The 18,452-nt window shown below is 41.3% G+C and overlaps 1 protein-coding gene across 1 annotated transcript in view; it reads left to right on the top strand.

Annotated features, from left to right (window-relative positions):
• Positions 1-4,769: 4,769 nt before the first annotated feature.
• Positions 4,770-18,452, top strand: part of elk4 (ETS transcription factor ELK4) — a 36,666-nt gene continuing 22,983 nt past the window's right edge. Inside the window, exons 1-2 of the mRNA XM_079242342.1 lie at positions 4,770-4,897; positions 11,214-11,428. Of these exons, the coding sequence (XP_079098468.1) occupies positions 11,222-11,428 (207 nt within the window). The 5' untranslated portion in view covers positions 4,770-4,897; positions 11,214-11,221. The remainder of the gene's footprint in view (positions 4,898-11,213; positions 11,429-18,452) is intronic.

Genomic DNA, 18,452 nt, shown 5'->3' with positions numbered 1-18,452 from the left:
TCTGCACACATTATCCATCTCTGTGAGAGTGTACAGTAAAGTTAGAAAACATGTTAATACAGTCTGTTTGATAGAAAGATGTTTTAAGACATGATAAACACATTTAAAGTTATTAACCAGAACATATTTCAGATTTATTTTTGTTCATATTTTACAATAGTTTTCAGGGTAGAACAACAGGGTTACACATGCATTTATTCAACATAGAGATATAATAATGGTGTCCTGTATAATTAATCAGAAAAATGAATCCGAAGTCATTAATTAGAATAAATTAGATACATAAACCCAAATGTTCAAAGCATCTAGAGCCACTAGTCCTTCAAATCATTTAAAACATCTTTAAAAGGATTTCTTGAGATAATATCTGCCTTTCAGCTCATTTCCCATCTGACACCAGTTAGAACAGGCAAACTGACTGGTTTCCACTGCTGGAGTGTTTGGAGACAGTAAATCCTGGAACAGACGGTAATATCACAGCTTTGTTGTATAATATAGATGTGAAGGTGAGCTCAGACAGGTGCTAACACTGGCACAGTGTAGCGTTCCCATGCTAGCATGCAGAGGAAATCTGTTTTAAATGGAGCTTAGAACAACATTTTATAACTTGTTAAATAAAGTTTGCTTACCATCTTGTTTCTGTTGACAGTGTAAAACTATGATAAATTCAGTCTCTACTGTTTAGGTAAATTATATAGACAGTTTGGTAAACAATACACATTACTGGGCAATACTGAAGGAAAATTGGGAGAAAAATTGATGTATTTGCGCTGCTTCCCGCCAGAACCCCTTCAACTGGACTGATGGCGATGAACTGTTTGGAACTACTGAGGCAACATGAACCACGTGACCACGCATTGGTGAGTTCAAAGAGTGTCGTAACCCTTACTAAATGGCTCTGCTCCTGTGTAAAACTATGGCGGCACAATCCAAGATTTCTGTACACGTTCAACAGTGTCAAACAATCACCGATGCAATCGGTTCAGTTTCAGGAGGTTTTAAATGCCTGTCCACTCTCTCAGATGTCCTGTATGGTTATTGTATAAGTCTTAATGTTTAAACACACACACACACACACACACACACACACACACACACACATTTTATTTGTATCAAAGAAGCATAGTATCATAGTAGCACCGCATCGAAGTAGCATATTACCATAATAGTATAGTAACACAATGTTATAGTAGCACAGAATCAAGTATTATAGTAGCATAGTACCATGGTATCAAAGTAGCATAGTATCAGAGTATCAAGTCGCAAAGTAGCATAGTATCAAAGTAGCATAGTAGCATAAGTATCAAAATAACATAGTAGCATAGTATCAAAGTAGCATAGTATCATAATAGCGAAGTAGCATAGTATCACAGTAGCACGGTAGCAAAGTATCATAGCATTAAAGTATCAGGGTAGCAGGGTAGCATGGTAGCAAAGTAGCGTAGTATCAAAGTAGCATGGTAGCATAGTAGCGTGGTAGCATAGTACCATGGTATCAAAGTAGCATAGTATCAGAGTATCAAGTCGCAAAGTAGCATAGTATCAAAGTAGCATAGTAGCATAAGTATCAAAATAACATAGTAGCATAGTATCAAAGTAGCATAGTATCATAATAGCGAAGTAGCATAGTATCACAGTAGCACGGTAGCAAAGTATCATAGCATTAAAGTATCAGGGTAGCATGGTAGCAAAGTAGCGTAGTATCAAAGTAGCATGGTAGCATAGTAGCGTGGTAGCATAGTAATGTGATATCAAAGTGTCAAAGTAGCACTGTTTCGAAGTAGCATAGTATCAAAGTACCATAGTATCAAAGTAGCATAGTATAGTATCAAAGTTGCATAGTATCAAGTAGCAAAGTACTATAGTAGCACAGAAGCATACTATGAAAGTAGACCACTATCAAGGAGGCATAGTATCAAGGTAGCAAAGTAGCACAGAATTTAAGTAGCATAGTAGCATACGTTAAAGCAACATAGGTTAAAGTAGCATAGTAGCATAGTATCAAGTCGCAAAGGACCATTGTAGCATTGTATGAAGTAGCACAGTAGCAAAATAGCACGGTAGCATAGTAGGATATCAAAGTAGTATGGTATCTAAGTAGCATAGTATCAACTAGCAAAGTACTATAGTAGCACAGTAGCATAAGTAGACTACTATCAAGGTAGCACGGTATCAACTAGCAAAGTACTATAGTAGCACAGTAGCATAAGTATCTATCAAGGTAGCACGGTATCAACTAGCAAAGTACTATAGTAGCACAGTAGCATAAGTAGACTACTATCAAGGTAGCACAGTATCAACTAGCAAAGTACTATAGTAGCACAGTAGCATAAGTAGACCACTATCAAGGTAGCATAGTATCAAAGTAGCATAGACGCAAAGGAGCAAAAAACCAAAGTCGCATAGTATCAGAATATCAAAGTATCATGGTGTCAAAGTAGTCTTTTAGACAAACTAAAAAACAGACAAACTAACAAACGAACTAACAGACAGACAAACTAACAAACGAACTAACAGACAGACAAACTAACAAACGAACTAACAGACAGACAAACTAACAAACGAACTAACAGACAGACAAACTAACAACTAAAATTCTAAAGTCAGTAGGTAAGCTACATAAATCTTTGCAGAAAACCATTTAAAACTGCTTGTGTAATCAGTTAAAGACTTTATTGTTTAACGTGAATAATGGTGTTTTATTTGAAGCAATTTAACAACAAAACTGAAATATTTAACTCTCATTTCAGCAGTTTATTTTTTATCTTGAACTAACCCTTCGTATTAATTGCACAACCTAGACTCGCACTTGCATCTAGGAAAAAAGGGTTGAATTTTTTTCCAATTAGCATGGGAATGTTTTTTGTTTTGTTTTTTTTTCACGTCCAGCAGTGTGTAATTAGCGGGATTGCAGAAACATGTGCATGGTTGAACTAAACTCCAGTAAAGATGTGACAGACTTTATTGTTCAATGTGAAACACTTTTTTTAAAATGTGTTTAAGATTTATTAAAGTGTTGAAATGTTGCAGGGAGCATTTATGGAACAAATCCTTCAAATTTAACTGGGCCATTTGCAAATAAATTCCTTTGCTCCTTAAAGTGCACAGCTGAGACCAATAGTTTACATTGAGCAGTCTGCGCCATCACACAAGCAACAGCAACAAACAACAGAGCTGTATCTTAAATGCTGTATTTGAACCCGTGCCTTGTATGTGTACGAGCTGAATTTTTTCAACGTCCAATCTGGATTGGGTTTGAAGGACTTTCATCCAATCACAAGGCTGATATCTCAAAAACTACAAAGATTTCAAATAAAACAAATCAGAGCAGACATGTCCTGAAGGAGCTGCAGAGTTTAAGATCTGAATGATTTAAGTGACTTGAATGGTGCAAGAGTAGTAGCACAGCAAAAATTGGCGGAATAATATAAAATAAGATATAAAGAACAGGAAATCATGAATGTGAATGCCCTATGCATACAACCATGCAACTTAATTTATCACAGTAATGCAGCCGGATTTGAATCCACGAACAAGAGCCCATTTGTTTAACCACTACACCAGCACAGCTCTCCACTGTGCATTTGAAGAATTATCAAAATTTTTTATCATTGGAATGGAATGTGTTTTTTACACTATTTCTGCAATGTGTAATTGGCAAAAGAGCTTAAGATTCAAATGTATAAAGTAGCACACAAGATCTATTAGACATAGATCAGCAAAAGGACAAACATTTTACAGGAAAGATAAGTGTTTTATCTGAAGCATTTTCGGAACAACTTAATCAGTGTGAATGCAGTTCATCGCGTTTGTGCTACTTCAGCTTATCAAATATTAAACTCTTTGGTACATTTATGAGAATGAAGCTATGACTTTTGTCATGGCAAACCTTTGTTGATTTTCAGATTTTGAGTTTAGTATTTAGTAAAAAATAAATTCAGGCTATTGATTGGCTGAAAGCCCTTCAAACCAAATGCGGATTGGACACTGAGAAAATGCAGCTCAGCTATTGGTCAGTTTTTGCATAATGAGCTGGAAATTGCTTCAACAGGGTTCAGAGCTCTGCACCAGTTTCCAGTGTACATGGCAGCCTTATAAATACTGACAACTTCCATTTAATTGCTGGTTTGGCAGAGTTTTACAACAGTCCTGTACACATAGAGACGTTTCACAATGTAAATCTGACTTATGCTTCTTAAAATCCAATAAGTTTTATATAAATTCATGGTGGAATTTTACTTTTATTAAACCTGTTTTCATTCACAATGTGTCAAGTTAGATGATTGCTCCCAGCTGTGTTCTTCAACCAGCAGGGTCTGTTTGTTTCTATATAAATAAGCATAGTTAGTTTCAGAGTTTTTGCAATATTTTTGTTCATATTAATAATAAAGAGAAGCAGGAACATAATATCACGCTGGCTCGAGAGGAAATGATGTCACTGTCAGTTTAATGATTAATTTAATGAATTCCAAAATCGTAGGAATTTTGACAGACAACAGTAAACAAAAACCTCACATTCAAAATGTTGACATGAACCTCAGAGCCTGCATTAAATATAAAGTAGCTTTAAATATAAGACAAATAATACAAAACGTATCTCTCTTAGACAGATTTTTTAAAATCTTGACACTTCACTTCAGACTTAATATTTGACCCTACAATACCACGCATTCGCATGAAAGTGGTTTGTACACAGAACAGTGAACGCATCATTAGGTCAGCGCTCGTCAATGGAAACCAAGTGTAGTTCAATGTTTTTGTGTGTGGGTGTTTGCTTGGCGTTCTCTTTTAAACTGGTTTCTGAAGCCATATCGCCACAATCAGTTTTCCAGAAATGATTTGGGAATATTTTGACTCCGCTCGACAACTCGGAAATTCAGTGGGCTCTCCGAGCGAGGTAAGGCTAGCAGACAGGCTAACTTCCACCGAGCTAACGCACACTTAGCTGATAGCGACTGTGTTTTGGTTTTGTTTTCCCTTTCCATTATAAACACCAATACGCTACACACGACCACAACACCAGGGCTTTACGTTGAGACTTTAAGCAGCTGGAAAATAATCAATAATCAGGGCTGACAGTAGGAAAACTATCCCAGCGTTGTCATCAACAAGTGGCGTTTTATAATGTGTAGTGCTGCTGGCCGACAGCAGGAGCCAGTCTGCATAATCACATACATGTCTCAGTTTTATCTCTATACATGCATAATCACATACATATCTCAGTTTTATCTCTATACATGCATAATCACATACATATCTCAGTTTTATCTCTATACATGCATAATCACATACATATCTCAGTTTTATCTCTATACATGCATAATCACATACATATCTCAGTTTTATCTCTATACATGCATAATCACATACATGTCTCAGTTTTATCTCTATACATGCATAATCACATACATATCTCAGTTTTATCTCTATACATGCATAATCACATACATATCTCAGTTTTATCTCTATACATGCATAATCACATACATATCTCAGTTTTATCTCTATACATGCATAATCACATACATATCTCAGTTTTATCTCTATACATGCATAATCACATACATATCTCAGTTTTATCTCTAAACATGCATAATCACATACATATCTCAGTTTTATCTCTATACATGCATAATCACATACATATCTCAGTTTTATCTCTATACATGCATAATCACATACATATCTCAGTTTTATCTCTATACATGCATAATCACATACATATCTCAGTTTTATCTCTATACATGCATAATCACATACATATCTGTTTTATCTCTAAACATGCATAATCACATACATATCTCAGTTTTATCTCTATACATGCATAATCACATACATATCTCAGTTTTATCTCTATACATGCATAATCACATACATATCTCAGTTTTATCTCTATACATGCATAATCACATATCTCAGTTTTATCTCTATACATGCATAATCACATACATATCTCAGTTTTATCTCTATACATGCATAATCACATACATATCTCAGTTTTATCTCTATACATGCATAATCACATACATATCTCAGTTTTATCTCTATACATGCATAATCACATACATATCTCAGTTTTATCTCTATACATGCATAATCACATACATATCTCAGTTTTATCTCTATACATGCATAATCACATACATATCTCAGTTTTATCTCTATACATGCATAATCACATACATATCTCAGTTTTATCTCTATACATGCATAATCACATACATATCTCAGTTTTATCTCTATACATGCATAATCACATACATATCTCAGTTTTATCTCTATACATGCATAATCACATACATATCTCAGTTTTATCTCTATACATCTCTGGTTTCATCCAGCTGACTTCATCCTATCCATGAAATGTTTTTATGATAATGTCGGGCGTTACATAATGGTCAATGGTAATCTCTGCAGCAGATTTACACGGTCTCATTTATTTCTTTATTTTTCCCCGTCACTGACACGGCCGGTTTCCACGTGACAGCGTGGGACAGATTGTGTGTGTTATCCTGGTGTCTCCTTCCCAGCATGTCGACATGAGTCTGGGCAGATTTAGTCATTGCCATTAGAAGCTTACACACACAGGCAATAGTTGACAGGCAGCGACCATGAATCTTATCCAAACTAAAACATGTACAATACAACAGCAAATTAACACTTTCACATTCCAGTACAAAGGTTGGTGCAAACACCACGCTGCAGCTCATATCAGTGAAGTGTTTTAGGCTCTTTTGCAGTAAAGGTTTACATTTTCTGTGTATTTCCCTGATTCACTGCATATGTTGGATAATGGGTCAGACTTGATGATCAACCACAATTTTTTTTTGTTTTATGTGATAGCCATACAAGTTAATTTACTATTAATTCAATCTCTCAAATTCCCAGACATTATTTTGCGATTTTCATTCTACCTATTTGTATTTTTTATGACTTTTTTTGCATAAATGCATATATAAGATGAATCCTTTTTTCCTTGTCCAGACAGTATTGTTTCAGTACAGTCTAAGTACATGTCATGATTCCAGCACTGCCACGACTGTAGAGGTTCTACAGGACATTAATTCAGACTGATGAATTACTCTTCATTGTGATTATGTCTTTTTGCAGAATCACTCTTTAAAATACACTCATGCTTTTTTTTTCTTTCTGTTTTTGGCCCTTCTGTTTGGGTTTTTCTATGTGAAAATACATCTTGAAGCTGAATCCCTTTAACGGCAGTCTGTATGCAGACGTGATGTTTCCATGGAGACGTGATGTTTCCTTGCAGACGTGATGTTTCCATGGAGACGTGATGTTTCCATGGAGACATGATGTTTCCTTGCAGACGTGATGTTTCCATGGAGACGTGATGTTTCCATGGAGACGTGATGTTTTCATGCAGATTGTGCCATCCGATGGCAGCCAATTGTAGTGGCTCTGACTTGCTATCTTGATTTTTTTTAAAAGTACAAACTCTTCTCACATAGATATTACCTCAAATTAAGTATTTTTTCCTGAGGATTTCATGCCGGTTCGGAGGGTGTGCTGCAAGGAAGATTTTTCTGCATATTTTTGGCTCTTTCAAGACTTGTTATGATGAGTCACCAGGGATCCCACTCACCCCTCTCATGGACTGTTCTCTCTCCAAACCTCAGGAAGAAGATACTGCAGCCTGCCATACAGAACGGCTTTCACCCAACTGCCATCAGACTTTTGAACTCCCTGAAAAACCTCAGACTTAAAGTTATCTCCCTCCCCATACCAGACAGTTCTGCTAAGTTTATAGGTAAGGGCATTAAGGGCATTGCATTCTAGATTACACCGTCTGATGGCAGCAGATTGTAGCCACAGTGCTAACCACTGCGCCACCGTGCAGCCGAGAAAATAAGATGTTGGACTTATTTTATGCAAATATGAATAATGGATCCAGTTGTTCTGCCCTGCCTCCTTTAGGAAGATCTGACCATAATCTGGTTCTTCTCACCTCCACCTACAAGCCCATCGTTCAGCAGCAACCAGTCATCACAAAGACTATCAAAATCTGGTCTGCTGAAGCTGAAGATGCTCTTAGAGGAGGCTTTGAGGCTACAGACTGGAACGTCCTCTGTGAACCTCATGGAGACGACATCAACGCCATGACTGAGTGTGTGACAGATTACATAAACTTCTGTGTGGACAGCATCGTCCCAACAAGAACAGTGAGGTGCTTCCCCAATAACAAACCCTGGATCACCAGTGACCTGAAAAAGCTGCTGAACATCAAAAAGAAAGCCTTCAGGGATGGAGACAGGGAGTTATTGAGGGCAACACAAAAACAACTTAAAACACAAACTAAGAAGTGCAAGGAGGACTACAGGAAGAAGTTAGAAAGTCAGCTCCAGCAGAATAACCTGAGGGATGTGTGGTCTGGAATGAAGAAGATCACCGGCTTCAAGTTAAAGGGGGACCAGCCTGATGGAGGTCTGGACAGAGCTAATGAGCTGAACATATTCTTCAACAGGTTCAGTTCACCCCCTACCTCCAGCCCAACAGACCACACACCCTCCATAAGCCCACTGCTTTCCTGTCACGCCTCCAATCTGTCACCCTGCAGCTCAGTCATGGACCAGAACACAGCTTCATCTCCCTCCACATCAGGACATCCTGAGACCTCCACCTTGTTTGTCTCCTGCAATCAGGTTATGAAGCAACTTGAGAAACTGAACCAGAACAAGGCTGCAGGTCCAGATGGTGTCAGTCCCAGAGTTCTCAAGACCTGCTCAAAACAACTATGTCCGATTCTCCAGCACCTTTTCAACACCAGGCTGAGACAAAATAGAGTCCCAGTGCTGTGGAAAACCTCCTGCCTTGTTCCAGTGCCTAAAAAAACACAACCAGCTGAACCAAGTGACTACAGACCAGTTGCCCTGACATCTCACATCATGAAAGTCCTGGAGAGACTCTTACTGGCTCACCTCAACAAGCAAGTAAACACCTTTCAGGACCCATTCCAGTTTGCATATCGTAATGGACTTGGGGTTGAAGATACCATCATATACCTGCTCCAGAGAGCACACTCTCATCTGGACCATTCAGGCAGCACTCTGAGGGTCATGTTCTTTCATTTCTCAGTGCTTTTAATACCATTCAGCCTGCTTTGTTATGTGAGAAGCTCCATAAATTCCAGGTGGATACCTCCACAACCACCTGGATCTATGACTACCTCACAAACAGACCCCAGTTTGTGAGACTGAAAGGTTGTGTGTCTGAGATGGAGGTCAGCAGCACTGGTGCACCACAAGGAACTGTACTCTGGCCATTCCTCTTCACTCTGTACACCTCAGACTTCCAGTACAACTCTGAGTCCTGTCATCTGCAGAAATACTCTGATGACTCTGCAGTTGTGGGGTGTATCAGGGATGGACAAGAAGCAGAGTACAGAGAACTGGTCAGTCAGTTTGTTAAATGGTGCGGTGACAATCATCTCATATTAAATAGCAGCAAAACAAAAGAGATGATTGTTGACTTCAGGAGGAAGAAGAATAAACAAAGCACTGTTTCCATCCTGGGAGAGGAGGTGGAGGTGGTGGAGGAATACAAGTATCTTGGAGTTCAGCTGGACAACAAACTGGACTGGAAATGCAACACTGACTACATCTACAAGAAAGGTCAGAGCAGACTGTACTTCTTAAGGAAGCTGAGATGGTTTAACGTCTGCACCAAGATGTTGCATATCTTCTATAAGTCTGTTGTGGAGAGTGCAGTCAGCTTTGCAGCATCTGCTGGGGTAGTAGCATCAGAACCAGAGACTTGAAGAGAATCAACAAACTGATCCAGAAAGCTGCTTCTGTGCTTGGAGTAACTCTGGAGCCGCTGGAGCTGATTGTCCAAAGAAGAATGCAGCACAAGCTGATGAAGATGATGGAGGATTCTTCACACCCTCTCCACAACACAGTGATGAAACAACAAAGTGTGTTCAGTGAGAGGCTTCTTCAGGTTCGATGTAAGACTGAAAGATACAGAAGATCATTCCTGCCAGCAGCCATCAGCCTCCGGAACAAGACCTCCTCAAATTAATTATCCACTGCAATTTTTAATTTCCCTTTGGGGATTAATAAAGTATTTTTCATTTCATTCAGACGTGATGTTTCTATTCTGACTGATGTTTCCATGCAGACTGATGTTTCCATGGAAACGTGATGTTTCCCTCTTGGCCATTCTTGGCTGTTTTAGCTTTGTGTTTTGGCTCATTATCCTCTTGCAGGACCCGACCTGAGACTGAGACCAAGCTCTTTGACACTGGCAGCATATTTCTCCCTACAAGCCCTTTATAGTTTTTGACATTCATATCAGTTGTGCCACTGTGAGCCTGCAATGCATTGTGGTCTTTATTGACCCGTCTAGTGACCACTGATGCTCACTGCTTTTCAAGATGCATTATGGGTACTTTTGACTGCACTGACTGGGATGCACTGTGCCAGCCTCACAGGGAGGGCATTGATGGTATAACGGACAGTATCACAGTACATTAAATTCTTTGAGGACACAGTCATGCCCTCCAGGTCTGTCAGATGTTTCCCAAACAAGCCGTGGATCACCAGCGACCTGAAGACTACCCAACAAGAAGAGAGCCTTCTGGTCTGGAGACAGGAAGGATCTGAGGACGGTGCAGTTCCAACTCAGGGACAAGTTGAGGGAGTGTAAATCCTCCTACAAGAGGAAACTGGAGGCCAAACTCCAGATAAACAACACGAGAGAGGTGTGGAATGGAATGAAGTAGAAGATGGGATGTGGCGGGAGAGGCAGATGGGAACAAGGAGAGAGCTAACGGCTTTAACATTTTCTTCAACAGGTTTAACTCTCTCACTGCCCCGGTCATCTACCTGTCCCCTGGCCATTACATACCTTCCCCCTTCTTGTCCAGTTGTCCCTCCTCCCCGTACAGCAAACTCAATGGAGTTTGAATCAGACTTGTCTCCAGCCCACGACACCCCCCCTTTGCTCTAAAACCTCTGAAACTTAGCGCTGTTTAAATGTTTTATGGTTTTTTTTTTTTACAGCGCTGTGCTTTATGAATAAACCTGGTGCTTCCACCTCTGATGAAATCTAAAATGTATTCGCTTAGTCTCCAACCAAGATGCATTCCACACAGTTTGGAGTCACAGAGAAATAAACAACTCTTTCAACGGTTTGTCAGTTTTGACTTTGTGATTTATCAGCCTGATGAGTGTCCTTCTCTGTCTTGCACTCAGTGAGCGACATGGACAACTCCGTCACCTTGTGGCAGTTCCTCCTCCAGCTCCTGCTGGATTCCAGTAATGAGCAGCTCATCTGCTGGACCAACGAGGAGGGGGAGTTCAAACTGCTGAAAGCCGAGGAGGTGGCCAGGCTGTGGGGAGCCCGCAAAAATAAGCCCAACATGAACTACGACAAACTCAGCAGAGCGCTCAGATACTACTACGACAAGGTGAGTTCATGTGACGTTGGAACTGACCTGTAGTTTCAGTAGGACCATGCTAGCAGTGTGGCTCAAGTTCAACAGTGTTATTGACACCCGTCACCTTTTATAGAGAACCATGTCACAGAGGATGCTGCCCTAATTGCAGCTGAAGGAGGTCCAACCACATCTCACTGTTTTTGGATGGACACAGTGGTGCAGAATTCTGTGGTTACAAAATCCCAGAAAAAGTCATTTGCATTTTGTTCATTGATCTGTAGGCTGTTAAGAAAGTTCTTGGAGAGTGAGGCGATGCTGGAGGAATGGAGGAGAAGTGTGATGGTGCCAATTTTTAAGAACAGGGGAGATGTACAGATCTGTGACAACTGCCGGGGATCGTGGAAGCTAGACTGAGGACAAAAGTGAGCATTTCTGAGCAGCTGTATGGTTTTATGCCAAAAAAAAGGGCCCAGATGCAATATTTGGCATGAGGTTAGTTATAGACTGAAAGAAGTCCAGAGAAGGTCAGATCATGGCATTGTGTTTGTGGGTTTACAGACAGCATATGAGAGGAACTGTGGTACTATGGGAGAAAGTCTGCAGTAACAGAGAAGTATGTGAAAGTGGTACAAGGTAGAGGTGGGAAAATCGAATGGAAAATCTGGATTTTTTTTGCTTCACAATTGTAAAATTGATTTTTTGTTTAAAAATGTATATATATTTTTTTAAAATAAATAAATATAATCCATGACAAAATTTTGGTCATTTTTATTGTTTTTATTGATCTTTTTACTTATCATCTCGGGCATTATAGCAGCAGAATGATGATCTGGCTACTGTGTTGTTTTTCCAAATTGAAATTAAGAAAAATGATGAGCCAAAAAAAAATTTTATGCATTTTTTTGCCTTTAATCTACAAAAATGAGCATTATTGAAGAATTGTGAGAATTGCGATATAAATCAAATCGGCACCCAAAAAATCAGAAGCGAATCGGGACAAAAGCATATCATCACAGCCCTAGTACAGGGCATGGATAAGGGCTATAAGACAACAGGGCTAGGGTTCTGTAGGTACGACAGAGGAGTTCAGGGTGGAGGTGGCATCAGCCCTGAGCCCCTCCTTGTTTGCTATGGTGATAGAGAGACTGACAGATGAGGTTAGACAGAAATCTCCATCGACGAAATGTTTGCAGATAACATTGTGATAGCAGGGAGCTGGTGGAAAAAACGTGTGCAGTGAGAAAGTGTTTCAGCGGGAACTTATTTCACTGCTGGACACAAACACAGCGTGTGAAAAGGAAAAGTTTTGAACAGGGAATGGAAAGAGCTATCAAGGCAAAGCACACATTGCTGACCAAGAGGAACTAATTCCAAAATGAGGAGCCACATCTGTAGTTTGAAAGTTATTCGGCTTTAAAAGCTCGGATGCGGACCAAACATATATATCTATATATATCACTGCTCAAAAAAATTAAGGGAAAACTGAAGTACCACGTTGTAGATCTGAATGAATGAAATATTTTTATTAAATACTTTGTTCTTTCCATAGCTGAATGTACTAAATCACTAACTAAACTACACAAAAATCACACAAAAATGATCAATGAAGATCAAATGTATCAAACCATGGAGGTCTGGATTTGGAGTTCTACTCTAAATGAAAGTGGAAAAACAGACTACAGGCTGATCCAACTTTGATGTAATGTCCTTTAAACAAGTCAGAATGAGGCTCAGTAGTGTGTGTGGCCTCCGCGTGCCTGTATGACCTCCCTACAACGCCTGGGCATGCTCCTGATGAGGCGGTGGATGTTCTCCTGAGGGATCTCTACCAGACCTGGACTAAAGCATCCGCCAACTCCTGGACAGTCTGTGGTGCAACTTGGCGTTGGTGGATGGAGTGAGACATGATGTCCCAGATGTTTTCAGCTGGATTCAGGTCTGGGGAACGGGCGGGCCAGTCCATAACATCAATGCCTTGGTGTTGCAGGAACTGCTGACACACTCCAGCCACATGAGGTCTAGCATTGTCTTGCATTAGGAGGAACCCAGGGCCAACCGCACCAGCATATGGTCCCACAAGGGGTCTAAGGATCTCATCTCGGTACCTAATGGCAGTCAGGCTACGTCTGGCGAGCACATGGAGGGCTGTGCGGCCCTCCAAAGAAATCCCCCCCCCCCCACCTTAACTGATTACTGATTTGCCAATCTTGATGTTCTCTGGCAAAAGCCAAGTGTCCTGCACGGTGTTGGGCTGTTAGCACAACCCCCACCTGTGGACGTCGGGCCCTCATACCACCCTCATGGAGTCTGTTTCTGACTGTTGGAGCAGACACATGCACATTTGTGGCCTGCTGGAGCTCATTTTGCAGGGCTCTGGCAGTGCTCCTCCTGTTCCTCCTTGCACAAAGAAGGAGGTCTCCTGGTAGCGCCTCCATGCTCTGGACACTATGCTGACAGAAACAGCAAACCTTCTTGCCACAGCTGGCATTGATGTGCCATCCTAGATGAGCTGCACTACCTGAGCCACTTGTGTGGGTTGTAGACTCCGTCTCATGCTACCACTAGAGTGAAAGCACCGCCGGCATTCAAAAGTGACCAAAACATCAATAGTTGTTGCTTCCTAAGTGGACGCCTGGTGCTTTAGGATGGGAGAGGCTCCTGCTGCTCCTTCCTTACAGTAACTGCAGAACAATATGAGCCTTCAAGTCAGTCGCCAAAACACCAGAAAAGTCTCTAATTACTCCAGTAAAAGCTGCTAGATTTATTGCTAGTCACTTTTAACAAAAAAAGTCTTCAGTGGGGTTTGGAAAGTCACCAGATTCAGTGAAAAAGTCGCCAAGTTGGCAAAAGTGTCTGAATAAAACCAAAGCGGCTGTGGGAGGAGTTTGCAGCACAGCGCTGCAATGCCAGTGATGCTCGAATGGCAACTGAGGACAGCAGGAGAGGAAACTGCAAAGAGAAAAAACAACAATATCATGTCTTGATTTCAATTAGGAAAAAACAACACAGTAGCCAAACCATTATTCTGCTGCTATAATTCAAAAATTCTAAATGGATTAGTTTTATTTGTTTAAAAGAAAATTTTTTTTAACAAAAAAAATTTTTATTTTAAAATTGTGAAGCAAAAGTCCCTATTTTTTATTCTTTAAATTCAATTTTCCCACCCCTAATGTATGTAAAAGGGATAATGCCTGATTTGCGTTGGATAGTTCACATCTCCATACCATCCATTAATTTCTGATAATGGACACCTTGGAGGGCATTATCCCGCTCATACCATGGTCACTCACAAAGGAAATAATATAAGATCAATCACTAATGTTGTTTTTACTGTTAAAATAATCTTTTTAACAAGAATCGGCTGAGCGGACTATTTAATGTGTCTTGTTGTGGTGTTGCCAAGGTAACCGCCCAGAACCTGCAGCTCGTTCAGCAGCAGATACTATTGCAACAAATCACCAATGATGGTGAAATATGATTGTATTGCGGAGAGTGTGTGACTTTGTGGTCCAGGGAGCTCAGTGTGTATGAACGTGAGTGAGTGTGTGCGCACATGAACATAATACAGTACTGAGATGGGGAGGGATCAGGAGACTTTATCACTTTCTCCCTTTTCTACTCTGGTTATTGTTCAACTGATGGTCTCAATTAACCTGAAAAAATAAAATAGCTTAAAAACTGGCAGATCATATACATTCATTAGTAACCATGGGCCGCTGTTTGACATAGTCCTTCAGATATTTTTTCTGTTTTGTCCGTTTGTCGCTAACATGTCTGTTGACACGCTTACCAACTGACTGTCATGGTTCTGTCTGCCTCACTGACTACTGCCTTATTTGGGCATGCTTCCTGCTCACTGCAATTATCATCAATTAAAACAATCAACTTCACCTGTTCCACTCGCTTCTTAAACACGAGGTGACAGTGGGAAGGAAAAAAACTTCCCTTTAACAGGAAGAAAACCTCCGGCAGAACCCGGCTCAGGGAGGGCAGTCATCTGCCTCGACTGGTTGGGATGGAGACGACAGGAAAGTCAGAACAACATGTACAACTGCACTTATTCCGGAAGACGTGCGTAAAAAAGGAGAAATACCTCTCACACCAGAACGGCATTTATCAATTTGATTGCCAATCCCACCTGGCCCCACCCAGCCAAAACTCGCCTGGGCGGTGCCGTGACATTCCTCCGCCCCATGAAAAAAAAAACAAAACAAAAAACACAAACACACACAAGAATACTCCTTACCTTTCTACAATCAACCCTCATCCTTCCCCCTTCATTCAAAATAACCTTTATTTACCCAGCATTACACGCCCTACTAACCCATCCCCCACAACTCATACCCCTGGATAGTGCATCAGCCATCACATTATTCTTCCCTGCCACATGCTTGATGTCGAGGTCATATGGCTGCAGCATCAAACTCCACCTGAACACCATAGCGTTGCGTCATTTAAAGTTGGCCAAAAAGGAAAGGGGGTTATGATCCGAATAAACCACCACCTTCCTACTGTCGGCCAGCACTTTGAAATGCTCAACGGCCAAAACCAACACCAATGCTTCTTTCTCGATTGTTGAATAAGCCCTCTGATGTGCATTCAACTTCTTATAAAAATAGGCCACTGGCCTCTCTAACTTGTCGCTCCGAGCCTGAAGCAGAACCGCACCCACACCCACGTCACATGCATCTATGGCCAGCAGGAACGGCTTCTGAAAATCCGGAACCCTTAGTACCGGACCACTAGATAATATGGTTTTCACCCTGTCTAGGACACTCTCTTGACCAGTCCCACTTAACATCCTTCCTTAACAGCTTAGTCAAGAGACAAATAATGGCTGCAAAGTTGGACACAAACCGACGATAGAAACCACACATCCCCAAAATCCGCATCAACTGAGTTTGTGTCGGAGGCACTGGAAAACCTAAAATTGCCTCTACTTTTGCCTCCTGGGGAAGTACTAAGCCACAGCCCACCTGGTGACCCAAATAAGTCACAGTTCCCTTACCGAACTCGCATTTTGCAAGATTCACCACCAACCCTGCCTCTTGAAGTGCGGAAAACAAGTTTCCTACCTGTTCCACATGGCTATCCCAGGTCTTGCTTTAAGTCACCATATCATCCCGGTAGGTTGCAGTATCCTTCAACCCTCGTATCACCGAATTCATCATGCGTTGTAAGAATGCCCATGGCTGGGGCATTCTTCATCCCAAATGGCAGTACTTTAAACCGATACAGTCCTTCCAGTGTAACAAATGCAGATACCTCACTAGCCTGCTCTGTCAAAGGTACCTGGAAATACCCCTTTAAAAAATCAACTTTGGACACATATTTCGCATGACCCACTTGATCAATGCAGTCCTCTAACCGGGGTATAGGAAAAGCGTCAGACTTTGTGACCCCATTAACCTTCCTGTAGTCAACACAGAAACAATCTGGCCTGCCATTCTGTGCTGCCAACACCACTGGTGAGCTCCACGCTCCATCCGCTGGTTTTACTAACCCAATGCTGAGCATGTAATCCACCTCTGCTTGGATCACCTTCTTCTTATGCGGGGGCACCCGATAAGGATGCTGTTTCATAGGAGCTGCCTCCTCCACATTGACATCATGCACTGCTTTATTCGTTCTTCCAGGTACATCTTGAAACAAGTTAGGATAAGAGTTGACTAATTTAACAACCTCCTGCCTCTGGGGGATGGTTAGATGCTGCAACTTCTCCTCCAACACTGCACGAGCCTCCGTGTTGCACAACCTAGCCACAACCACCTCGGCTGGAGAGTTAAAATTGTTCTCCGAGTCTGTGTCCCCTTCCCCCTCAAGTCGAGTCGAGACAGCACAGCCAACTGCAGTTACTGGGCTCTCATAGGCCTTCAGGGCATTAACGTGACACAGTCGCGTTTTTGCTCTTTTCCCTGGAGTACTAAGAATGTTCAAATCTCCAACCCTATTCAAAACTGTTTGGTCCCACGAACCCATGTCCCAGTGGTGCTCTGGTTTCGTCCCACTCTTTAGGATGGGCTTCCACACACGTTTTTATCATATTCTTTAGGGTTCTATGAAATCTTTCTATTTCCCCTTTTTAGTTTTAGGAAATGGTCCCTCACAGTCTATCATTATATGGGCAAAAGACTTCTCCTCAATAGGTAAAGGCTATAAAGGGGCCACTGGTATTGTGACCCCTGACTTACCTACTACTTGGCAAACATAACACTGGCAAAACCTTTTCACGTCCTTCCAGACCAATAGACTAGACCAATAAAAATGGCAAGTAACCCTTCAAGGCCTTCAAGGTTTTCCTCGCCCCCATGTGCCCCCCAAGCAGGGACTCATGAGTCAACCGTAACACCTCCTGATGGTGACACTTAGTCAATACCACCTGCTCTAAGACGGCCTTCACTTCCTAAATAATACTTTGTCTTTGAAAAAAATAACACTTTGGTACTTCCTGATCGTCTTGTTCTGTTACTGCTATTCTCAAAGCATAGTGTAAAGAAGGATCCTCTCGTTGTTTCTCCACCAGAGATTCGCAACTCAAAGGCAACTCATTTTCCCCCAATCCGATCTGTGGTTTTCCCTCGTCTTTACTGATTAAAGCCTCGTCTTCCAGGGAACTGCCTTTAGATTTCCCTGATTATTCTTATTAGTCTCACCCGCTGCTTCCTTGTTGTCATCCCATCCACATGCCAGAGTGTCAGACAGGTCCCCAAGGGATTGTTCCCTTTCCCTTTGGTTCCTTTCATCCTCTATGGTAATCCTCCTACCATGTGCCTGAGTAACTACACAAGAGGCAAAGACCTCTGGAAACTCTACTTCCAAGTCCCTGAACTCAGGAGACTCTACTGGATACACAGAAACCACTGGAGCATCTTTGATTCCCACCATATCATTTCCCATAAATAGGTCTATCGATTTAAAGGGGAGATTTGGGGCCTGAGGTGCGCTGATTAGTCCTGTTACTAATTCAGACTACTGATACAAGACCACTGATATACAACTGATACAAGGGTAAGACCTCATAACCCCCTCCCACTCCTTACACCACAGTAAACTG

This window comes from Telmatherina bonti (genome assembly GCF_933228915.1).
Source record: "Telmatherina bonti genome assembly, chromosome: 6".
Lineage (NCBI taxonomy): Eukaryota > Metazoa > Chordata > Actinopteri > Atheriniformes > Telmatherinidae > Telmatherina > Telmatherina bonti.
Note: the sequence above shows the minus strand (reverse complement) of the source record. Positions and strands in the feature narration are given on the sequence as shown.